The 26,796-nt window shown below is 39.3% G+C and overlaps 1 protein-coding gene across 1 annotated transcript in view; it reads right to left on the reverse strand.

The window, feature by feature from the left end:
- The window catches only part of LOC126277970 (dynein beta chain, ciliary-like), a 694,172-nt gene that overhangs the window by 657,351 nt on the left and 10,025 nt on the right, over positions 1-26,796 (reverse strand). Inside the window, exons 3-4 of the mRNA XM_049977623.1 lie at positions 17,972-18,167; positions 17,285-17,876 (exon numbers count right to left, since the gene is read on the reverse strand). Of these exons, the coding sequence (XP_049833580.1) occupies positions 17,285-17,876; positions 17,972-18,167 (788 nt within the window). The remainder of the gene's footprint in view (positions 1-17,284; positions 17,877-17,971; positions 18,168-26,796) is intronic.

Raw genomic sequence — 26,796 nt, forward strand, 5'->3', positions numbered from 1 at the left:
CTGCCTCTTCCATATATTGTCTTGCATTTTCTAATGAATATCTGGATCATATTTTCTCCACAACCCTAAAAAAATGACCAGTAAAAATGTTTTCTACTTCTGACTTTTTTTTAACAAACTTTTCATTGTGTTTGATAGAAATAAAGTCTTCCTGTGCTCTCGGTAGCTCTGTTTCCCTTTTCACAATATTCCAAATTGTTTTAATTTTATTATCAGGTGTGCTAATCTCAGGCATAATACACGTACTTCTGGACTTTTTAATAACTTTTCTTAATACAGTGCAGAAGTTTTTATAATGTTTCACTGTTTCGGGATCATTACTCCTCCTAGGTATAAGATACATTTCCCTTTTCTGTTTACAAGATATTTTTATCCCTTTAGTAAGCCATGGCTTTTTACATGTTTTCTTACAATTATATTTCGCTGTTTTCTTAGGGAAACTGTTTTCAAATATAGTCCCAAAGTTGTCATGAAAAAGATTAAATTTTAAATTAGCATCATGTTCCCTATACACCCCATCCGATTTCTAACTGTTGCAAGCTTTCGCTAAAATTTTGAACTGTTGAAGTGTTAATGGAACACACTATTTTGGAGGACTGTTTTGCATTACTGTATGGAGCTATATCATATACTGCAACTAGCTGTGCATCATGATGAGACAGACCATTCTTAAAGAGGAACAGTTTTTAGTCGATTAAATTTATCTTGGTCTATGGAAATGTTATCTATCAGTGTACTGCTTTCCTGTACCACCTGAGTAGGAAAATCAATAACTGATGTCAAATTGAAAGAAACAAGTAATACTTCAAGGTCAAGCTTTCTATCGGACTCTTTCAGAAAATCTAGCTACATCTACATCCATACTCCGCAAGGGTGCAGGGTACCCTGAGTGCCTCCACATACGCTATATTGAAATCCGCACAAATAACAATTTTCTTTCCTTTGCCTGACAGGTAGCACATCAAAGAATCCAAGTTTTTCAAAAATAGTTGAAAATTTCCCAATGGGGACCTGTAGAGGGCTACAGTTATGAAAGTGCCATTCTTTAGTTTAAGCTCACATGCACATGCTTCTATATGTTTCTCTACGCAAAATTTTTAAGTTTACAAATTTTTCACACTATGGACTGATATTAAGGTATAGGGCAACTCTTCCTCTCTCCATAGTGTCTCTACTTACTTATGCTGAAAGCTTATATCAACCTACATTTACCATTTCCATATCTGTGACTATATGATGTTCAGACAGGTGTAGTACACCTATTCCATCCTCAGTTTCTAAATCTGCTAAACAAACAAGAAGCTCATCTACTTTGTTTTTTAATCCCCTGATACTCTGATGCAATATATTAACATTATTTTCCATTGTGCCTTTATGTGAATCTTGTGACAAACTAACATTATTTTTCACTGTACTGTTATGAGAATCTTGTGATATTTTCACATCTCTGGTACCTGCTTATCTGAACTTCTCATTAAGCTAAATCTCAATCAATGTAGATGAGAATCTTGTGATATTTTCACACCTCTAGTACCTGCCTCTCTGAACTTCTCATTAAGCTTAATTTCAATCGATGTCCCCCCCCCCCCCCCCCCCCAAATGGAGGCTGGTCATACTGCTTGAAAGCAGGAACCAAGCCAACATTTGTATGACTTTTGTTGCAGGTGCTATTTTTACTCAATATTGTAGCCCTGATCACTGTCAATATTGTATCCCACTCCACCCACTACCACAACATGATCCTGCTTTGTAAAAGCCTTGCACAATGATCCTACATCCTCTATCACTTCACTAATACATGCACTGGGCTTGAAAATACTTGTGACCTGGTAATTGTCACCTAATTTTTTCTGCAAGATCTTTTCCACACCTCTTCCGTGGCTACTACCTAACAATAGAACTTTGCTCTTACTTTCTACTTTTTTTGCAACAGTTGGTTTCCTAGTAAAAGTCTGTTGAATGCTGACTACACTTACATCTGCTTGAGCCTCTTCCTCAGCTGACTAAGGTAGCAAGGCAAATTTATTGTTTGTGCCAATGATGAAATTGTCTGGTACTGTTCTCTTTCTGTGGCCCCTGTTCCTTGCTACCGCTTCCCACCTGTCTTCACCCTCCTCCCCCCTTAACCACATCAGTTCTTTCCCAGCACTAGCCAGTTTAGCCTGAAGGGCTCTAATATTTCCTTCCTTTTCCACTATTTTCCTATCCCTTGAACATAATCTGCAAAACCACGGAAGAGATTCATACCTCTACATTCACCCCAGTGTAACCATCTGCACAGAACCCCAGAACTGACTTTCCTATGGCAGCTCAAACACTTCTTACTCATGGTTGTTTACAATATTTTTTTTACAAAATTTAACTAGGCAATAACAGTAATATTCTATTAACTACAGATCACAAATGTCACTGAAGTTATATGGAACACTAATATACATGTATACTATTGATATAGTAACATAATACAGTTAAACTACCTGAAAAATTAGGCCTAAGATTGTGTTGCGCGATACATACTTTACACCTTATGAAAGGAAATAAAGGTTGAACCTAAAACCTTTAATTCCCTGAGTAGATAAGGCACTACTAAATATATGTGTAATAAAAACAACCTAAATTCTTCACTTAATACTTAAAGAAATGTCTTAAATTTGTATATAAACCTATGTCTAAAGTACGCGGGATCCGGTCGTTATATTATGTTTTTACTTTTTTAGAGAAATACTTTGAAATGAGTGAAACCTTCAATAGATAATGTAAAATAGACTCTAATTAACTTTGTTATGGTGTATTATTAACTTAATTGACAGTTCGTATAGAATTCATTACTTACCTTCACGAACTTATTATTCAAGCGTATGCGATCTGTGCTACTGCTGCTTTTCTCTTTGGCTATGTTATGTGTTATGTCTCATATCTGGAGTATTACAATTAGATTTTGTTATTATTTACCAGTAGATTATAGAAAGGAAAAACAGTCTGTGAACTTTTTAGAGAGCCTTGGCACCACAGTTCCAATTGACAAATGTTGCGCTGTCCTTGAAACTTCTTTTCTGTGTTCACTTGCAAGTAGGCCTAGATCAAATATACTAAAAAGCAATATCCGCTTTTCAATAACATCAATTATATTTTTCCGATTTAGAACACAATGCATTAACTTCTTTGTCCCTAAAATAAGGAATGGAAAGGTGGTGCATTTCTGAAAACTTGCAAAAATGTCATACACTCTAGTCTGATATTTGAACGACAAGAAAGAACTTTCTTCTCTGTTTGGATCCTAACCTATTATTTTCTTTGAGCGTGTAGTATTTTTACATCTCATATTTTGATCATTATGGTTAGACCTTGGTATTATTCAGTAGTTGATTATGGATAAGAAAGGAAATTCAACCTGTAAACTTTTAGAGATCATTAGCACCATTGTTATGATATGTAAATGTTGCAGCTTTCCTCAAAAGTTCACTTTTCTACATAGCCTCTTTCAGGTCCGAAATAGGCAACTGCCTGATTAGCATGTTATTTTTAGCCACATGTGTTTTATAGAGTTATAGAACATTTCATAGGTGGATCTAGCATTCTGTCATGTACAGAGTTCACAGTCAAGTTTTAGGAATCACACATTACTTAAATTCTTGCAATAACTGACAGTCACAGAACAGTAATCCAAACCACCTATTTATTTTTGCACTTGCATCCCTGGTATAGTATTTTAGCCAACATGTATTTAGTACTGTTATAGGCTTTGTCAGGTTTGTTTTGGTACATAACCACCTTTAGGCCTAAAACTTAAGTGCCAACTGCTTGCTTAGCATGTTATTTTTAGCCACATGTATTTTCTAGCAATTTAGGCATGGACCACCTTTAGGCCTAAAACTTAAGTGCCAACTGCTTGCTTAGCATGTTATTTTTAGCCACATGTATTTTCTAGCAATTTAGGCATGGAAATGGGATTGTGGCACTTAAGATTCCACTGACAAGTTTTAAGTGTCACATGTTAACTGCACTCTTCCAATAGCTGACAGTTATGGAACAGTATATCAGAATGCTTGTCTGTATATCTGCCTGCTTGGCACAGTGTTTCAGACAACATGTGTTTTGTACAGTTATAGGGTTTCTCATTAGACCTAAAACGAAATTTCAAATATTATACATTGTCTGCTTCATGTGTTTTGTACAGTTGTAGAACCATCAAAAATGAAAATAAAGTTGGGTACTCAATCTGATAGTCCACAATCTGTTTTAGATAGGTATTTTTTGATGTAACAATATTTAACTGTGCCCTACCCCAACAGCAATACAAAAATCTTCTGTGGTCGTTCACAAGTGCTGCTTAACCTTTAAGTTCATGACATATACTGTGTGTGTGTGTGTGTGTGTGTGTTGCTGATGATGAAGATTAGATGTGGGAAACTGTAGGTTGTAGCCTTTATATACTTTTGCAAATCATTCAGATACTTTTGAACATGGCACCATAATGGTGACCTGGAAAAGATAGCCACTCAGACTGGCAACACAAATGGCATTTCGTTGAACTGTTTCAACGTCATGATCGGCCTCATCTTAATACAGCCGTCAAGCGTAATAACATGAGACTTGGGGGTGCGCTGATGACAGAAAGCAAGGGTTACATTTCAGTGGTGTCAGTGGAGTCTATCAGCAGGACGGGTTTCACTAGACATGGCCTGCACCTCAACAGGTATGGGAAGGGGAGGTTGGCAAAGCTTATAGGTGACAGCATAGGTGGGGTTGGTGGGATCACTCATGGGAAAATTCCTGCAGTAGTGGGTGTTGGAGCTTCACCTTTTTTTAGATTGAAGTCAGCTGATAGGTATTCCTGCTTAAGGGAAGTCTCTCTAACAAAGGAACCACTTTTGACAAAGCTTAGGTATCCGAGTAATGAGGGAATTAGTATATTTCATCAAAATATACAAGGTATTAGAGATAAAGTTAGTGAACTGCTTATAGATGTTGACTCTGAAATTATTGGTATATCTGAACACTTCTTAAATAAGGAGATAATTCAGAGGCTTCCTTTACCAGGATACAGGTTGGCTGGCAGGTTTTCGAGGAGCTCTTTGCAGTGTGGGGGAGTAGCCATGTATGTGAAAAACGGCATCCCATTTGAGTCAATTGATGTTTAAAAGTACTGCACTGAAAAGGTGTTTGAATGTGGTGCTGGTGTGGTTAAATTTAACGGAGCTAAACTTCTAACTGTTGTTATTTATAGATCCCCAGACTCCGATTTCACAACATTTTTGCTAAAGCTAGAGGAGGTTCTTGGTTCACTTTATAGGAAACACAAAAAGTTAGTTATATATGGTGACTTCAATATTAATTGTGTAATTGATTGTGCAAGGAAGAGGATGCTGGTAGACCTCTTTAATTCATATAATCTTATGCAAGCCATATTCTTTCCAACGAGAGTGCAAGGGAACAGTAGAACAACCATAGACAACATTTTTGTTCATTCCTCATTACTAGAAGGGCATTCTGTTAGCATAAAGGTGAATGGCCTTACAGATCATGAAGCACAAATTTTAACTCTAAAAGATTTTAGTGCTGCAACACATGTTAAACATAGTCATCAGCTGTTTAGGAAAGCTGATACAGTTGCTGTAGAGACCTTTGTAAACCTTATCAAGGAACAAGAGTGGCAAGATGTTTATAGTGCTGATACAGTAGACGATAAATATAATGCTTTTCTCAAGACATTGCTCATGCTCTTTGAAAGTTGCTTTCCATTAGAACATTCAAAACAGGGTACTAGCACAAACAGGCAGCCTGGATGGCTAACTAGAGGGACAAGAATATCTTTTAGAACAAAGTGGCAATTACATCAAAATGTTAGAAACAGTCAAAATCTAAATGCAGCACCCCATTACAAAAAAGTATTGTAAGGTGCTTAAAAATGTTATTAGGAAGGCAAAAAGTATGTGGTATGCAGATAGAATAGCTAAGTCTCAGGATAAAATTAAAACCATATGGTCAGTCGTAAAGGAAGTGGCTGGTCTGCAGAGACAGGTCGAGGATATAGAATCAGTGCGTAGTGGGAATGTCCATGTTACCGATAAGTCGCATATATGTACAGTATTTAATAATCACTTTCTGAATATAGCAGGTGAACTAAATAGAAACCTAGTCCCAACAGGGAATCATATAGTGCTCTTAGGAAAAAGTGTTCTGAGACTGTTACCTGAAATGCTCCTCCAAGGTACTGACAAGAGGGATATTGAGTTAATAATTAAATCACTAAAGACCAAGAACTCTCATGGATATAACAGGGTATCTAGCAGAATACTGAAGTATTGTTCTATGTATGTTAGCCCAGTACTTAGCCATATCTGTAATTTTTCCTTTGGGAGTGGTCGGTTTCCTGACCGATTAAAGTACTCGTTAGTGAAGCCACTTTATAAAAAGGGAGATATTAATAATGTTGAAAATTTTAGACCTATTTCTATGCCATCGGTGTTTGCTAAAGTTATCGAGAAGGTTGTATATACAAGGTTACTGGAGCATTTAAATTCACATAATTTGCTGTCAAATGTTCAGTTTGGTTTTAGAAATGGTTTAACAACTGAAGTTTGGTTTTAGAAATGGTTTAACAACTGAAAATGCTATATTCTCTTTTCTCTGTGAGGTTTTGGATGGATTAAATAAAAGGTTGCAAACGCTAGGTGTTTTCTTTGATTTAACAAAGGCTTTTGACTGGTTGGACCACAAGATATTACTGCAGAAGTTGGACCATTATGGAGTAAGGGGAGTAGCTTACAAATGGTTCGCCTCTTACTTTAAGAACAGAAAGCAGAAGGTAATTCTCTGCAATATTGAGAGTGGTAGTGATGTTCAATCCCAATGGGGCACTGTTAAGTGGGGCGTTCCCCAAGGGTCGCTGCTGGGGCCACTGCTGTTTTTTATTTATATAAATGATATGCCTTCTAGTATTACAGGTGATTCAAAAATATTTCTGTTTGCTGATGACACCAGCTTGGTAGTGAAGGATCTTGGGTGTAATATTGAAACAGTATCAAATAATGTAGTTCATGAAATAAGTTCATGGCTTGTGGAAAATAATTTGATTCTGAATCACAGTAAGGCTTAGTTTTTACAGTTTCTAACTCACAATTCAACAAGAACCTATATTTTGATCAGACAAAATTGGCATGTTATAAGTGAGACGGAACAGTTCAAGTTCCTAGGCGTTCATATAGATAGTAAGCTGTTGTGGAAAGCCCACGTCCAGCATCTTGTTCAGAAACTAAATGCTGCTTTATTTACCATTAGAACAGTATCTGAAATCAGTGACAGTTCAACACGAAAAGTAGTCTACTTCGCATATTTTCATACACTTATGTCGTATGGTATTATTTTTTGGGGTAATTCTTCTGATTCAATAGGGGTATTTTTGGCTCAAAAACGGGCTGTTCCAGCTATATGTGGTGTAAGTTCGAGAACCTCTTGTCGACCCCTATTCAATAGTCTGGGAATTCTGACATTGCACTCACAGTATATATTTTCTTTAATGTCGTTTGTTGTTAGCAACATTAGCCTATTCCCAAAAGTTAGCAGCTTTCACTCAGTTAATACTAGGCAGAAATCAAATCTGCATGTGGAACGCACTTCCTGGACTCTTGTGCAGAAAGGATTGCAGTATTCTGCTGCATCCATTTTCAATAAGCTACCACAAGAACTCAACAATCTTAGCAGTAGCCCAAACACTTTTAAGTCTATGTTACTTTGTTGATTTTCTTTATTTAAACTTACGACTTGTCACCTGAAGATTTTTATATATATATATATATATCATTTTATCTGTTTCTAATATTGTGTTATAATTTCATGTATTGACTCATTCCATGACCATGGAGACTTCTCCTTAATTTGGTCCCACGAAACAACAAATAAATAAATAAAAATAAATGGTCACTAGCGCAAGTGAGCTAGTTCCATCAACTTGACCACATTTTTAAGAAAATTGTCTTTTTTATTTTCCCACTAGTTCACTGGGTTGGTTCTGTGATTTTGCTTATTTCAATTTCTCACCCTTGCCCTTTCATATATTTCAGTTTCCAGCTATTGCTATACTGGAGTCCACCATCTTTGATTGTGTCATCATGGGGGCACAGCTCAACTTGGCACTATTCATGTGACAAGTGGCCCAGCACATACATAGCCCTCCTACTATAGTTGATGAGCATCCACAGTGACTCTGGATACTGGTGTGCTCATATGTTCTCAATTAATATAGCCATTTATACATTGCAGTAGCACCAGTTGCAGTTCATGTCACAATGAATGTGAAAGTAACTGTCTGTAATGTTTACTATCCACAAGGCAAGAAAATTAAAAAGCAGGGGATGTAGCAGGACTAGTGGAGCAGCAAGAACCATCCTATGTATTACCAGTGAATTTAAATGCCCATAAACCATGGTGGAGTTCCAGAGACAAATGCAGCAGAAGGCAAGTAACTGAAGTTACTGAGTTGACCACTGCCTGTTTACACCTGGTGAAGCTTCACATATCAGTACAAACATAGTATGTTTCCCAGTTTAACCCTTCCAACCTGAAGTCCAATAGCCACATCACAGTTCCACTGGAATGCCCACCATTTATTTGTGACAATGATCATTTTCCAATTATCCACACACTTTCCGATCACCAACCAGCAAAATTCCCAATGAACTGTCCTCCCTAACAAGCAAATTGGCCATTCCTCAGCACCATAGCAGTGCTTGACAACAACCGACTGTCCGGAATTGATAAAATTGTTTTACCTCAATGGAATAGACAGTCAAAATCTATAATTTAACTGCCTCAGGAAATCATGGAAGCTACCAGAGAATACTTATGAATACTTAAGCAGTGTTAAGTTCCATCCTCCTATGGCCTTAACCAACTTAGCAAAATCACAGCAAACTTCAATGAAGGTGGCTAGATAATGATTTGAATCAAGCTCCTTAAAACTTAAAGTAATTGAGATATTTGCAAATGCAATACTAGATGGAAAAATGATATGCACTAATCTCTTATGACTTTCAACTCTTAAGGTAAAGAAATTAAACACACAGTTATAAAACACTGTAACAATTTAAGTAAAAAAGACACCTGACAAACAGAATAAGTGTTTTCAAAGACAGTTTTACATTGATTTATCTTAAAGCTACACACTTCTGAAGAATTTCTGACTGAAATGAGTAAACAATAACAACTTTGTATGACAAGCATAAACATAAAATATAAACATATTTTGTATGAAATGTGGTTACTTCTTGTTTAGCCAACAATGACATAATTAGAGACATGACAATGCGTATAAACACATATATGATGGGTTAGTGTATATTTAACTAATTTGTGCTCACATTTTATGCATTTATTTTACTTTTCCAGCAATGTTTCTTGAAATACAAATACTTCATCATGATACTTTAAGAAGAGAAAGACCTGTGCAAATATATCTCTTATTGCCCTGTTTGTGTAGAGATCTAACTAATTAATGGAAAATCTCATATAAAGATGTGAAACAATTACTAACAAAGAGATAGAGGGGCTGGCCAGTACTTACCTCAGCTCAGTACAGCCGATAGAGACACAAAAAACAACCGAAAATTTAAGCTCCTAGCTTTCGGAATAAATGTTCCTTCATCAGGGAGGAGAGAGGGGAAAGAAAGGGAAGAAGGGAAAGTAGATTTAGTTACTCACAACCCAGGTTATGAAGCAACAGGGAAAGGAAAACAGGGAAGGTAGCAAGGATGGAGGCATGGTTGTCAGAGGGAAGCCAAAGATATTCTACTGCAGGTGCTGTGCCAGCTTCAAACCAAAGAGGATGCATACAGAAGTAAAGAGGTGTATAGTATAAAGATGTAGGATGGAAAGATGCATGAATGGCTAAAGAGGAAAGGGAAAGAGGAGAAGACTGAAAAGTAAATGGGAGTGAGGTTGTTTAACGTAGGTTTAGTCCAGGGGGATGGCGGGATGAAAGGATGTGCTGGAGTGCAAGTTCCCATCTCCGCAGTTCAGAGGGACTGGTATTGGGTGGGAGAAGCCAAATGGCACGTACAGTGTAGCAGGTTCCTAGGTCCCTAGAATTATGCTGGAGGGCATGCTCCGCTACTGGGTGTTGGACATCTCCTAGGCGGACAGTTCGTCTGTGTCCGTTCATGCGCTCAGCCAGTTTAGTTGTTGTCATACCGATGTAAAAGGCTGTGCAGTGCAGGCATGTCAGCTGATAAATGACGTGTAGTCTCACACGTGGCCCTTCCTTGAATTGTGTATGTTTTCCTAGTAGCGGGGCTGGAGTAGGTGGTTGTGGGGGGATGCATGGGGCAGGTTTTGCAGCGGGGTCGGTTACAGGGGTAGGAACCGCTGGGTAGAGAAGGTAGTCTGGGAATATTGCAGGGTTTAACAAGGATGTTACGGAGGTTAGGGGGACGACGAAAGGCAACTCTGGGTGGTGTGGGGAGAATTTTGTCAAGGGATGATCTCATTTCAGGGGTTGACTTGAGAAAGTCATATCCCTGGCGGAGTAATTTATTGATGTATTCGAGGCCAGGATAATATTGGGTGACAAGGGGGATGCTTCTGTGTGGTCTGAGGCTAGGAATATTGTTGTTGGACAGGGAGGAATGTATTGCTCGGGAGATCTGTTTGTGGACAAGGTCTGCAGGATAGTTGCGGGAGAGGAAAGCACTGGTCAGGTTATTGGTGTAATTGTTGAGGGATTCGTCACTGGGATACGTTTGCCACGAATACCTAGGCTGTAGGGAAGGGAGCGTTTGATGTGGAATGGATGGCAGCTATCAAAGTGAAGGTACTGTTGTTTGTTGGTGGGTTTGATATGGACAGAGGTGTGGATGTGAGCTTCAACAAGATGAAGGTCAACATCCAGGAAGGTGGCTTTGGTTTTGGAGAAGGACCAGGTGAAATTCAGATTCGAAAAGGAGTTGAGGTTATGGAGAAAATTAAGGAGTGTTTCTTCACCACGAGTCCAGACCACGAAGATGTCATCTATAAACCTATACCAGGTCAGGGGAAGCAGCTGTTGGGTCTTCAGGAAAGCCTCCTCCATGCGGCCCATGAAGAGGTTGGCATAGGATGGAGCCATCCTGGTTCCCATGGCAGTTCCCCTGATTTGTTTGTAGGTCTGGCCTTCAAAAGTGAAGTAATTATGGGTGAGGATGAAGTTGGTAAGTGTGATAAGGAACGAGGTTTTTGGAAGATCTTCGGGTGGGCGTTGGGAGAGGTAGTGCTCAAGGGCAGAGAGACCATGGGTGTGTGGGATGTTTGTGTAAAGGGATGTAGCATCTATGGTGAGTTGCCTTTCGTCGTCCCCCTAACCTCCGTAACATCCTGCAGTGACGAATCCCTCAACAATTACACCAATAACCTGACCAGTGCTTTCCTCTCCCGCAACTATCCTGCAGACCTTGTCCACAAACAGATCTCCCGAGCAATACATTCCTCCCCGTCCAACAACAATATTCCTAGCCTCAGACCACACAGAAGCATCCCCCTTGTCACCCAATATTATCCTGGCCTCGAATACATCAATAAATTACTCCGCCAGGGATATGACTTTCTCAAGTCAACCCCTGAAATGAGATCATCCCTTGACAAAATTCTCCCCACACCACCCAGAGTTGCCTTTCGTCGTCCCCCTAACCTCCGTAACATCCTTGTTAAACCCTGCAATATTCCCAGACTACCTTCTCTACCCAGCGGTTCCTACCCCTGTAACCGACCCCGCTGCAAAACCTGCCCCATGCATCCCCCCACAACCACCTACTCCAGCCCCGCTACTAGGAAAACATACACAATTCAAGGAAGGGCCACGTGTGAGACTACACATGTCATTTATCAGCTGACATGCCTGCACTGCACAGCCTTTTACATCGGTATGACAACAACTAAACTGGCTGAGCGCATGAACGGACACAGACGAACTGTCCGCCTAGGAGATGTCCAACACCCAGTAGCGGAGCATGCCCTCCAGCATAATTCTAGGGACCTAGGAACCTGCTACACTGTACGTGCCATTTGGCTTCTCCCACCCAACACCAGTCCCTCTGAACTGCGGAGATGGGAACTTGCACTCCAGCACATCCTTTCATCCCGCCATCCCCCTGGACTAAACCTACGTTAAACAACCTCACTCCCATTTACTTTTCAGTCTTCTCCTCTTTCCCTTTCCTCTTTAGCCATTCATGCATCTTTCCATCCTACATCTTTATACTATACACCTCTTTACTTCTGTATGCATCCTCTTTGGTTTGAAGCTGGCACAGCACCTGCAGTAGAATATCTTTGGCTTCCCTCTGACAACCATGCCTCCATCCTTGCTACCTTCCCTGTTTTCCTTTCCCTGTTGCTTCATAACCTGGGTTGTGAGTAACTAAATCTACTTTCCCTTCTTCCCTTTCTTTCCCCTCTCTCCTCCCTGATGAAGGAACATTTATTCCGAAAGCTAGGAGCTTAAATTTTCGGTTGTTTTTTGTGTCTCTATCGGCTGTACTGAGCTGAGGTAAGTACTGGCCAGCCCCTCTATCTCTTTGTTAGTGTTTGTGTAGAGAGACTATTATCTATGATCTTTCTAAATCCATGAAATGGTGATGAAAAATGAGGAGACGTAGCTATCAACAATGTGGTTCCAAACACAGTAGAAAAAATATGCTACTCAAAAGCTTGACATAAACTAATTGGTATTCAATAATCATGCAGAAAATCTTTAAAGTTCAGTGTTTTACTCAATATGGTTCTGCCTTCTGCAACAACATTATTACCAAAAACTAAAAAAAAAAAAAAAAAAAAGCAATCAACAATGAGTGGATCTTAATATAGTTTATTACCAGCAGCATTATCTACAAGCAGATGTGGAAATGATGGTAATGATAATTTTTTGAAAGATGTATGCAAAGCTATTAAAAAACTAAAATACCACCTCGATTGCAATAAAAGCACCTAATGTTAAGTGCTAACCCAGGTTTCGGCGTAGATAACTACACCTCCTTCAGAACAACAATAAAACCCACAAGTGCCTAAGAAGACCTTTGTCAATGATTAAAAGAACACCAAAGCTATACATTTATAAACGAAAAAGAGAAGGAAAACACAAATAGTACATATGTACAAAGTCAAAGCCACTACTTAATTTAATGGTGCATGCTCCACCTCACACCGGCCAATGTTCAATGGGCCATGACCTGCCTTAAACTGCAGCTACAAACGGTCGCTCACTTACAAGCCTGACCCGCTGTCTATGCACATGCACAAGACAAGGGAAGTTATTTGAATGCGCATGCACATATGAATACGAGAAAGTATATACATGGGTCGGGGCCAAATAGCCCATATATTCCCAACCGTGGATCAATGTATATCAAAAAATGAAATGGATAGAAAAAAGAGACGAGCTAAATAGGACATGAAACCTAAAAATAACCACACAAGGTTGCTTATGCTAGTACAGAAACTTATATATGAAGCTACCTACGACAACAGGAGGAACTCTTAAAAACTATACCTAAAGCCAGTAGTTAGCCTGGGGGGGGGGGGGGGGGGGGGGAGGGAGGGGAAGGTGGTGTCTGAGGGGACGTAATCTAAAGACGTCGTGGTAATACAGATATAGGGATAATACGTGAGGTGTTCAATGGGCTAAAATCACCTTCATTGTAAAAAGAAAATGAAGATAAAAAGAAAGAAGATGAACAGCTTGACCAACCGCGCTTGCCAATCAGACGCGCATGTGATAATCCCCATGTGATAATCATCAGTTTTACAAGTATGAAGAACAAAGTAAAGGTGCGAAACCTTCAAAAAATTTTCTAATTCTTAGTAGGAGTTGGTCATTGAGGATATGGTCTTTAACATGTTGCAGATGCTTAAAGATCTGCATTTCTTCGAAAACATCCAGTTTTAAGCCCTTAACCTCAGCATGAAGTAACTCGATATTAACTGGAGGGCTCAGCGCATGAGCCGAGAGCCCTTAGTACTGTCACCACTTCTAGTAGGAATATGCTCTTTATACCTGAGACCCAGAGCTCACCCTGTTTGCCTGATGTAAAATTTTGGACAATCTCCGCATGTAATTTTATATACTCCTGATTGGGAAAGTTTATTGCTCTTACTCTGCAAGGGGTGAATTAAATTCCTATGTAAACTATTATTAGTAGAATAGGTGGCTCTGAAATTATGGGCTCTGAGTAAACACCCCAATTTGTAACTTATATTGTCTATGTTAAGGGATAGATATCGTTGCCACCTGTTTGTCATCTAACGCATCCCCTAGGGTGGAAGACGTAATATTATTTTTATTTATTTTCTTGTTATACATCTGTCTTACCAACTGAGGCCTATAGACATTATTTATAGAAATCTTCTCAAGTCTGACCAGTTCAGTTTCTACCACATTTGGTGCAAAAGGGATAGCTGTAGCTCAATCAATATTAGAATGAAAAAAGGCCATCTTATGGGCGTACGGATGGGCTGAGTCTTCAGGTATAATATTGTCGGAAAAGGTGTTTTTACAAAAAATATTAAATTCAGTGTGGTTGTCAACCACAGTTAAAGTGAGGTCCAAAAAATTTAAGGACCTAGTATTGGATTCTCACTCAATAGTAAAACTGATATTATGGTGAAGCTCATTAAAAAAAATATGGTCTACATCATTTTGAGAACCATCAATGATTAACAGAATGTCGTCAACATTTCTTTTGTAAAATTTTATTCTCCTAAGAATCTCTCTGTCACCAGCAAAAAAATCAGACTCTAAGTAGTTCATAAAAATTTCTGATAAAATCCTAGCTGGGAGCTTCCCATAGCCAAACCTGCTGGTTGTAAGTAAAATCTCCCATTAAATGTAAAGTAGTTGTGTTTTAAAATGATCCGTAGCAGCATCATCAACTCATTGATCTCTTTATCCAAAAGTTTTTTATGGTGACATAAGTTGCACTCTAGGTTTTGCAGTGTGTGGTCGACCGGTACATTAGTGTATAAACTTGTTACGTCAAATGATACTAGTTTAGAATCTTCAGAACAAGATACCTTGTGTAAACTGGTAGCTAAATGAATGGAATTTTTACAAAAACTGAAATTTTCTTTTATCTTAGTATGCAAGTATTTCGCCAGCTTATGATAGGCACTTCTCGTACTGACAACAATAGGGCGAATTGGGTGATTTAACTTATGAACTTTAACATGGCTTCTCAATTTAGGGGGCTTGGGATTCATGTTTAGCAGCCTCTTTTTTCGGAACTCTCCTATCAAATTTTTAGTATTTTGGATCCCAGTTCTAATTTCTTTTTGGGGAGTAATAGTGGGGTCTTTGTTAAGCATAACTATCCTGTTGTCATTGAAAAAAGCTTTGGTCTTGTCTATGTATTCTTGCTTTGTGGATATAACTATGGAGTTTCCCTTATGGGCTTTCGTGACAATAGCATCATTTTGTATTAGTTTGCGGTTAATACTCCTTAAAACCTTGTTTGTGTTATCCTCTTTATATGCACTGTGTGTAACCTTACTCATAATTTTGTAGGCCTCAGTTGTGTCTGCAACTTGATGTATCTTCTTTACAGTAAGTAGCAATGTGTCTTTTTCCACTTTGTTCAACTTTAAAAATTTATTTAATGAAGTTAGTCTGTGTGTCAACTAACCCTCTCCCCCTCTCTCCAATATTTCAAGATTTATAAATACCTGTCAATTATTTAAAAATTTTAAACATGTTACACAAAAATATCTTAAAATGGAAACAAAATTATCCAACAAAGTTTGAATATGGTGAATAAACATATTGTTTATAATTTTTTTAAAACTTGTCTCCCCCCCCCCTCCCCCCAAAGTGAGACCCCTGAATCAGATCTCTGATCTTTACTAATTTTTAATAAAACAATTTTCTTCTGGTAATACAAGAAATAAGAAATGACATTGGTGACTCAAACTTGTGGTTACCTGTAGATGAGACAACCAACTCGTGTGGGAGATTTATTGTCAATACTGTCATGGGAAAAATTATGGAATCTGAACCAGGAACACCCCATCTCATTATCTCTGGGGTACTAGAGGAAACAAACCACACAAGGATTGCTAGGATATTTCGCGATGCATTACTTTTGTGGCCTGTTAAAGAAAATGAGGAAAAGCTCTTGGTGCTAGTTACAGATGCAGCAGCATTTATGATTAGGGCTGCTAGAGCTCTGCAGTACTTTATCCTAAGGCAATTAATATGACTTGTTCAGCACTTGCTCTTCACCATTTGGCAGAGGAAAACTGAGAGAATTTTCGAGAAGTGAAATGCCTTAATTCCCTCTGTGAAAAAAGTGTTTGTGAAGGTGCCGTCAAGTGTGAACTTACTTACTGATACTATGATATTATGCAAGATAAGATACTCTCCCCCCTCCCTTCGAGCCAATCCTCATGAGATGGAGAACGTGCATTGAAGCAGCTCTTCAGTGATTATTTAGATGTGAAAAAGGTGCTTGATGTGATTGACAAAATGAAGCAGCAATTATCCTTGCAGCAGTTAGTGCTTGTAATAAGAAGAGTCTCTGGAGTAAATCAGTGTTTATTAAGACTTATTTTAGTAAATACCCAGCTGCTATCATATGTTTGAAAGAAAAAGGGATGCCGCTGCCATCTGTCCTACAGGTATATGAAACAACTGTTGCCAGAAGCATATCAGGAGAAATAGGAAAGTGTTTTCATAACAAAATTTAGAAAACTGAAGCAAGATATCCAGGTTTAATTCATGATATGAATAAGGTGTTACAAGGAGAATCTGAAAAACAACTTAGTGTTTACTCTGCAATTAACATAGCTCATAGCTTCTTTTTGGTACAGTCCAGTGATTTCACATGAAGTAGAAAGATCTTTCTCTACATATAAAAACATTTTGAGTGACAGAAACAAGTAGCTCTATTCCTACATCTTTCTCAATGGGTTCCTCTACTGCCCTTTTTGATTTCTTTCTTTTTAGTTCTTCGCCAGCATCTGTTCCAGAAAAAACTGTGATGAATATTTAATTAACAAAAGAGAGAGAGAGAGAGAGAGAGAGAGAGAGAGAAATATTTTTGTTAATGACTGAGTTTAAGAATAAATTTACAGTCTGATTCTTCATCAAAATTAATAATTGTGAGAAAATTGAAATTTTACATTCTACAACATTTTAAAGTTTTGGAGCATATTCACTTTATTTTAATGCATAGATGCATGTATATATTCATAGTTTATAGTGCTTATAAATCTGAGCTCTACATATATTACGTGGAATTATTAAAATCAGACAAAGTAAACTTACTGATTCTGTGAGTTCTAGTTCTTCTTCCTCCTCTATTTCTTCTGGCTCTGGTTCTGGCTCTGGCTCTGGCGGTTGGCGTCCTCTTGCACCTGGCTTCTTGACTGGTGGGGCTGGAAGTTCTACAGATTTCTTTTTCTTTTTTTTGAGGTCTCCTTTCGATGGCTTCTCTTTAACTGGTTTAACTTCAACTACTGGTTCTTCCTCTTCGGGTGGTTTTTCTTCATCATCAAAAGCAAATTCTTCCAGTTTCCATTCTGGTTCCTGTTTCTTAGTTTTTCCTGCCTTGACACCAAGTAGCTCTATCCCCACATCTTTCTCAATGGGTTCCTCTACTACCTTTTTTGATTTCTTTCTTTTTGGTTCTTCGCCAGCATCTTCTTCTTCATGAGCATCAGGACCTTCTGGTGCTTCTGTGCCTGCTGCTTCTTCTGTAGGAGGTACTTCTTCTCCTTCTATGCCTTCTTCTTCCTCCTCCTCTTCTTGTTCCTCTTCCTCTAACTTTTCTTCTTCCGGTACTATGTTAAAGAATAAATTGTAATTTGTTGCCATTATTTCATGAATTGTAATTCCTGCACGCTTTATTTCATTGTACCTGTAATAAATTTGAAGGTGATATTGACAATAATTTTCAAAATGATGAGTTATTTGACTACCAGTAAATTTTCTACATTGTAATTAGCAATTCACCTTTTCTCAAGCCTGTTATGTCGATCTTCTAGGTACAGTAGTGCTTCCTTTCTCCCATCTTTACGTTCATATAATGGTATTTTTGTCCAGGGTTCTATCATTGAAATTATGTGTTCAATATTTGCTTGTGCCATTTTCAGACGATCATTTAGGCACTTTATCATGTAGTGCATTTTTTCTATGTACACTGATACCACTTGAATGAGGAAACAAAAAACTCAATTAAAATACTTTAAGGTAAATAAATATTTGCAATTTTATCATATTTCTTCGTTATAAAGAAGTACTGATACGCATCATTACAGGGATTGATGGAAATGTATGGTAAATTTCTTTGAAAAATGAAACTTTTTGTTAAGCTGCATTATTTTGACCCCAGGTCAATGGATACTTACCAGACCCACAGTTCTCAGTGACTTTTGTGAACAATACCCCTTTCCCTAAACCTCTCCAGTCCTTTTCCTTCAGCCCTCTTTCTTCCTCTTCAACTCTTCTGCCAAGATAAGGGGTGACAGCTTGTAAAAGTTAAACACTTTGGTGTGTGTGTAACCCTGCTGCCCAACTTGGTGAGGAGATTTTCTAACTGATAATTTGGTATATGTACTGGCAACACACAATATCCTGTTGCAGACCATGCATGACAGTCATGCCCTCGGTGCCTGTTTCACAAACACCCCGTCTGGATTCTTTCCTGGATACCAGTTTTCAGAACTCCGCAGGAGGGAACTAGCGCAACTACATGTCCTTGGTTTTCAACAGCCACCTGGCCTTAATGTCCATTAATTTCTTCCGTCTCAGCATTTCTTCACAGTTAACTACTCCTTCCTTCACTCCGTTTTAGTTTTCTACATCCTTCATGTTCTTACCTGTCTATTTTTTGCTGTCCCCCTCACATCTCTGTCACATACAATGTACTTAGCTTTTCACTTTTATTAACTCATGCACGATATTGACTGCTTGAATACTGCTTAGCAGTGTGGGATCTGTACCAGATAAGGTTGATAGAAGAGATAGAGAAGATCCAACGGAGAGCAGCGTGCTTCGTTACAGGATCATTTAGTAATCGCGAAAGCCTTACGGAGATGATTGATAAACTCCAGTGGAAGACTCTGCAGGAGAGACACTCAGTAGCTCGGTGTGGGCTTTTGTTAAAGTTTCGAGAACATACCTTCACCAAAGAGTCAAGCAGTATATTGCTCCCTCCTACATATATCTCGCAAATAGACCATGAGGATAAAATCAGAGAATTAGAGCCCACACAGAAGCATACCGACAATCCTTCTTTCCACGAACAATACGAGACTGGAATAGAAGGAAGAACCGATAGAAGTCCTCAAGGTACCATCCGCCACACACCATCAGGTAGCTTGCGGGGTATGGATGTAGATGTAGATGTAGATGTAGATATTTTAGCAGTAATCTCTGACATGCATATTACCATATCTTCCACCTTTAAGCTCTTATGTTTTCAAATTTCGGCCGGTGCAGACCTCAAAAATCAGTCCCATCTAATAAGTCTCCACTGACCTGAAGTTCTGGCTGACTTTTCTGAAATCTACCCCTAGACCTCTCCAGCCCTTTTCCCTCTCCCCTCTTCCTTCCCCTTCAACCCTTCTGCTGGAAGAAGGAGTCACTGCCACTGAAAGCTTGCATAATTATAACCTTCTATTAGGTGTGTGTTCTACCGCTGCTTGGTGAGTAGTTTCTTATCTATCCAATTTCATTATATTGAATAAATTATGAGAATTATTTCTGAGCACAACTCATCACAAACTGTGAACTAATACTAATTTTTAAAAGACCCTGCCTGTCAAATCAATGTACCTTAAAATACCATAACAGTCTAACTTAATTTCACACAAAGAAGTTAGGAAAGCATAATGTAACCTTATCACACATTTTCTGTAATCATCCAAAGTAGGTAATAATCTACAGCCTTGGAAGTAATCTACAGCCAAACGATTTACTGTCATATCAACCATAAATCTAATAACATGGGATCAGAGAATAGTATGTACCAAGCCCACACAATGAGGATTTGTTACCAGCTGTACCATGGCAGCATAATGGCTGCCTATGTGAAAAATCTTTATGGGACTAAAGCAAAACATATTCGTCCGAAACCTAAGCCCTGTGGCTAAGAAAATTAAGGTTGTTCAGTGCCATGAGGAGTCTTGAACTCAGTTGAAGAACAGTGTGTGCTATCAAAAACAAGGATGGTTAGACTTGTGCCTCTTACTGGAATATAGGTTGGAGTAAGTGCATGTAGACCAACCTCTTCAACAGAGAATTAAAAGCCCATTAACTTCTACAAGTCTGATTGAGAGTTGCCACATTTTGGCATGAAGTACAGGGTTGGGGAAGTGCAAAATATTGCAAAGTGATCCACAAATAATGAATATTATTCTATTGATTGAAGTGACAAATACACATACCAAAAAAGTTTTGCATCACTCCTGAAGATAGACATTGACTGTGGATATTGTATCACAGAGACAGTCCATTTGACTATTCAGAGATGTCACTAAACCCACTCAGAGATGTAAACAACCATGCATGAGCAGTGCCTATAAGACAGAGGGGGTCCGACAGCCAACGAGTTCCTGTCATTCCACCAGGAAGGAGGTACACAGTTCATGTTGTCTGTAGTTCAACCATGCCTAAACAGTCAATACCATAGTTCAGGAAGGGCTCTCAATAAGGCAAGTGTCCAGGCATCTCTGAGTGAACCAAAACAATGTTGTTTGGACATGGGGAAGATGCAGTGACAGGAACTATAGCTGACGTGCCTCGCTCAAGCTGCCCAAGGGCTACTACTGCAGTGGATTGTGGCTACCTATGGATTATTGCTCACAGGAACCCTGACAGCAGTGGCACCATGTTGAGTAATGCTTTCTGTGTAGCCACAGGACACTATGTTATGATTGAAACTGTGCGCAAGAGACTGCATGATGTGCAACTTCGCTCCTGACATCCGCGGCGAGGTCCATTTTTGCATCCATGACACCACGCAGCATGGTACAGATGGGTCCAACAACATGCCAAATGGACCGCTCAGGATTGGCTTCAAGTTCTCTTCACTGATGAGTTCTGCATGTGCCTTCAACCAGACAATTGTTGGAGACATGTTTGGAGGCAATCCGGTCAGGCTGAATGCCTTAGACACACTGTTCAGTGAGTGCAGAGCAAGGTGGAGGTTCCTTGCTATTTTGGGGTGGCACTATGTGGGGCCGACGTCATGGAAGGTTCCATAACAGCCATATGATATGTGAATGCCATCCTCTGACCAATAGTGTAACCACATCGGCAACATATAAGTGAGGCATTCATCTTCATGGATGACAATTCGCGCCCCCATCATGCACATCTTGTGAATGACTTCGTTCAGGATAATGACATCACTCGACTACAGTGGCCAGCATGTTCTCCAGACCCTGTCGAACATGCCTGGGGTAGACTGAAAAGGGCTATTTATGGACAATGTCTGCGGTATCTACATCGAACTGCCATTGAGGAGTGGAATAATCTGGACCAACAGTGCCTTGATGAACTTGTGGATAGTATGTTATGATGAATACAGGCATTATTAATGCTGTCCTTTCATTTCTATTCATGAGAATATAATCTATTAAAAACAAAGATTCCAAGACTTACCAAGCGGGAAAGCACCGGCAGACAGGCACAATGAACAAAACACACAAACACACACACAGAATTACTAGCTTTCGCAACCGATGGTTGCTTCTTCAGGAAGGAGAGGGAAAGAAGAAAGGATGTGGGTTTTAAGGGAGAGGGTAAGGAGTCATTCCAATCCCGGGAGCGGAAAGACTTCCCTTAGGGGAAAAAAAGGACAGGTGTACACTCGCACACACACATACACACACACACACATATCCATCCGCACATGTGCGGAGATGGGAACTTGCCCTACAATATATCCTCTCTTCCCATTATCCACCAGGCCTCAATCTCTGCTAATTTCAAGTTGCTGCCACTCATACCTCGCCTGTCATTCAACATCATCTTTGCCTCTGCACTTCCGCCTCGACTGACATCTCTGCCCAAACTCTTTGCCTTTAGATATGTCTGCTGTGTGTGTGTGTGTGTGTGTGTGTGTGTGTGTGTGTGTGTGTGTGTGTGTGTGTGCGCGCGCGCGAGAGTATATACCTATCCCTTTTTCCCCCTAAGGGAAGTCTTTCCACTCCCGGGATTGGAATGACTCCTTACCCTCTCCCTTAAAACCCACATCCTTTCGTCTTTCCCTCTCCTTCTTGAAGAAGCAACCATCGGTTGCAAAAGCTAGTAATTCTGTGTGTGTGTTTGTGTGTTTTGTTCATTGTGCCTGTCTGCCGGCGCTTTCCCGCTTGGTAAGTCTTGGAATCTTTGTTTTTAATATATTTTTCCCATGTGGAAGTTTCTTTCTATTTTATTTACATCATCATGAGTATATAATCTGCTACACTAAAATTGTGGTGCTCATTTAAAACACTAAAAAGGTTCTAAAAACATAAACTTTAGTGCAATTTATTCCATTCTGTCAAGTCTAACACTGTCCTGTGCTTCATCAGCAACAAGACTACGGTAGTGCTCTGCTCCATGCCTAGCTCAGTATATTAATATGACATACACACTGACCCATTAAATGCTGCTTTTGTCATATGCTGAACACTATTGTCATTCGTGTGCAATTTCTGTAAAGCCACTCCAATGTTTCACAGTTGTTAATTGTTTCAGGGAAGACTAATAACATTGGCACCAACTGGAGCTTGTATCGTTGTCTTATCACAAAGAGCCTTGACTGAGTGGATAATAGTGGCACTCCTGCCTCTGCACACAATCATAGTGTAGGAATGGTCCTTTAAGATTGTATGGTCAATCTGATGCCCTGAGAGCAGCCACAGGCACTTATTAAGTATGGAAGTTGTACAGTCTGTATGCCCCCCGCACCCCCCCCCCCCCCCCCCCACCCCTTGCTGAATCCTTGCTTAGCCACAAGGATTGTTTATCGAGTGCTGTACTATGCTTTGTACTGCCAAATGATTTATGAAACCTTACGTTTAACCCTTTGATTGCTGGAGATGCACCATCTGCTTGGAGCACAGAGGCCCACTGTATAATCCGGCTACCTGTGCTAAATGCCTGTTCCTTGAGCCACCATTGGGGCCGGAGCAGCATGCGCTGCCTCATCCACCCTGTGCTGAATATTGCTGGAGTGACTATGACTCCAGGCGAAGCACTGTGCCCTCTCACTGCTGATACAGAATAAATTCTCTCACTACAAAGCTTCTCTGCAGATGAATTACTGCAGACTCAAACTAAATCATTAGAACTATTTTCCATCATTAAGAATTATATCTTATTAGTAATTTTTTACATGATTTTTATAGCTTATGCTGAAAGTGAGATGATTCATTATATTTAATTCAAATGTTTACTGTTCTTTCTTGCATACCCATTTATAACATCTGAATTTCTCTAAGGGGTCCTCACTGTACTAACTCAAGAATGAGTAAAATGAACCACAGACTACATATAACTGTACATTGTTTTTGTAGTTCAAAATGCCATATTACATCATTTATAGGAGAAAGTGGCATACAGATCATAATTCATTTCACACTACAATATTGGAATTTACTGTGAGCAATGGTAAGAACAATTATACTTCACTTCGTTTTGTGACATGTTTGGAAGTTTCACATTGCCTACTATTTGCTCCTGAGAATATAACAAACTGAGTGCTTAGTCATCTGACATCATATTCTTTAGTTGTAATAGGTACACTGTGGAAAGTTTTTCCATCCAGGCACAGATGCAGCGGCCCTTTGCAGATGGTAATCAGTGCTGTTATAATTTTAAATCACCAGTAATGACTGATTGTTTGCCACATATATTTTTCCTTGTGCTGTACACTTAACTGTTGCACATAAGTACTCAACAGATTTTCCAACATTTGAAAGCTGTAAAATCTCTGTCTTTTCATTAGCACATTAAATTCACTTAGTCATGGACTGTAAATTTAGGAGTTCCTTTTACACTTTGTGGATATATTTTCCATTCTTCTTTTTGAGCTAAGCTTTGGACTGGAACTGGCAATGTTAAAACTATATTTTCATTTTATTTTTTGCTTTTTTATAATTTTTTCATTTTTGAAGTTTTTTCTGTTAGCATTGTTGTATTTATTCTGTGCTGTGATTAGTAATTCATTTTCGTGTGGTAATTTTCAAAGAAGAAATTGAAAGAAAGAGATTAAGATGGTATGGGCATGTTAAGAGGATGCATGGGCAGAGACTCCCCAAAATTATGGAAGAACTAAAGATGGATGGGAAAAGACCTAGAGGGCGCCCAAGAACATGGTGGAAAATGGCAGTGAGAATATCTGTTGAAAGGAGAGGTGTGATCTGGCAGCAAGTGGAGGAAGAAAAGTGGTGGGAGGACCGAGCCAAATGGAGAGGACTTGTCAGCACCCAGACCCGGCAGTAGCTGGAGCGGGATTCGGATATAGATAGATAGATAGAATTTTCAAAACATTGTACGGCACACAATGGTACCTTGCACGTTATACATTTGTACCTGCTTTCTTGTTGCACTTTCTATTTCCAGGAAACAATGCATCTATGCATTAGCGTAATTTTCTTGGAATCCTCACTTGCTATAATATTTGGAAAATGCCTTCCCGCAAACCTTAGAGGATTATCATCAGAACACTTTCCCCTGCCAGCTTTTCTGCACTCTGGTGCAAACGTTTCTGTAAATTTCCTTACCAGCAACAGATTAAACTCTGCTATCGACACTTTACGACCTGTTAGTGAGCTGAGTGGGACAAGAGTGTTTAAAACACACAGATCAAAAAGGAAAAAAAGAACTTCACTGTTTTCCGTATACACCTGACAGAGCTAAGCAGCATATCAGAATGATCAACTGCTCCCATATTGACATTATAATCCATAACACTTTGTTGTTTCTTAATTTCCTCTCCAGTATTCCTCAGTCTTGCCCGTGTCAATCATTTCTAAGCTGTTACATGTGGCCAACATCCACACCTCCCTTTTGTCACACCACACATTGTATTTGTGCACATAAATTGAATATCTCTGCATTTTGGTTTCTTCTGAAGTTTTGGCATGTTGTGTCTGTTTTTATGGACCATACCACATGCATTCGTCCCATGACTATGAAGCCAGGAAAATAGGTCTGGGCTTGAGTACTAATTTCAAGGTGGAGGTTATGTCCATGTTCTAAGTAGGGCTTTACTACTGCAGCCACTACATCACCACTTTTCTCCAAATTGTGGAACTCAGGTCTTGTTGATGTCCCTGTGTAAATAATAAAATCTGAGATGTGGCAGTCTTAGAATCACATAACACAACTGTTTTTATTCCAGATCCTCCATTTCGATGGAATGGGTTGTCTGAAAGATAAGCATGCTTCGAATAATAACAAACCTTCATCAATGCAGTGTTTCTGATGTGGATTAAATGCATAATGGAAAGTTTTTCAGACTTAATCGACACTGTTCCTAATTTTGAATAATCTGTCTCTTCCAGTATTGGCAGAGTGTCACTGAAATGTAACATTCTCATTTAAGTAACAAAAAGCAGTCTGTTGACATCAGTTCACTAAAAATTGGAGTGAAACTTCATGGCAGATTAAAACTGTGTGCCCGACCGAGACTCGAACTCGGGACCTTTGCCTTTCTTGGGCAAGTGCTCTACCATCTGAGCTACCGAAGCAAGACTCACGCCCAGTACTGACAGCTTTACTTCTGCCAGTATCTCATCTTCTACCTTCGAAACTTTACAGAAGCTCTTCTGCGAACCTTGCAGAACTAGCACTCCTGAAAGAAAGGATATAGCAGCTGTGAGTACCGGGCGTCAGTCATGCTTCGGTAGCTCAGATGGTAGAGCACTTGCCCGCGAAAGGCAAAGGTCCTGAGTTCGAGTCTCAGTTGGGCACACAGTTTTAATCTGCCAGGAAGTTTCATATCAGCGCACACTCCGCTGCAGAGTGAAAATCTCATTCTGGAAACATCCCCCAGGCTGTGGCTAAGCCATATCTCCGCTATATCCTTTCTTTCAGGAGTGCTAGTTCTGCAAGGTTCGCAGAAGAGCTTCTGTAAAGTTTGGAAGGTGGGAGACGAGATACTGGCAGAAGTAAAGTTGTGAGTACCAGGCGTGAGTCGTGCTTTGGTAGCTCAGATGGTAGAGCACTTGCCCGCGAAAGGCAAAGGTCCCGAGTTCGAGTCTCGGTCGGGCACACAGTTTTAATCTGCCAGGAAGTTTCATATCAGCGCACACTCCGCTGCAGAGTGAAAATCTCATTCTAAAAATTGGAGTATTTACAAGAACATCTCTGGTCCAGTATTCACTAATTTTCATTTTTTTCATGCAAGGCATCAGAAGACAAAGAGCTATGAAACAATACAGTTCTTCAAATCCAATATCTTTCCACTTTGATATTCGAGAATAAACTGATTCTGAAGTATTCTCATTGGTGAATAAATAAAACTGATTCATTTCATCATGAATATATTTGTTTCATCAGTAACATATTTCATAAGTTCTTCTGTCCAGAATAACATGAAAACTGACAGAATACTTGGCCCTTTCCCTATTTGACATGCATGTCTCTATAGTATGTCATTAAAAGCATGATTAACTGGCTGAAAATCATTTTCTTTCCAGTCAAATTTATTGCTATGATGAAATTTCTTCATACGCGTTTCACTATCACTTTCCAAGTCTTCAGATTCAGAACAATTATCTCCATGACTTCTTCCTCAGTGCATCCACGACGTCTTGCCATTTTCTTTGTAAAATACAGAA

This window comes from Schistocerca gregaria, chromosome 6 (assembly GCF_023897955.1).
Source record: "Schistocerca gregaria isolate iqSchGreg1 chromosome 6, iqSchGreg1.2, whole genome shotgun sequence".
NCBI classification, from domain to species: Eukaryota; Metazoa; Arthropoda; class Insecta; order Orthoptera; family Acrididae; genus Schistocerca; species Schistocerca gregaria.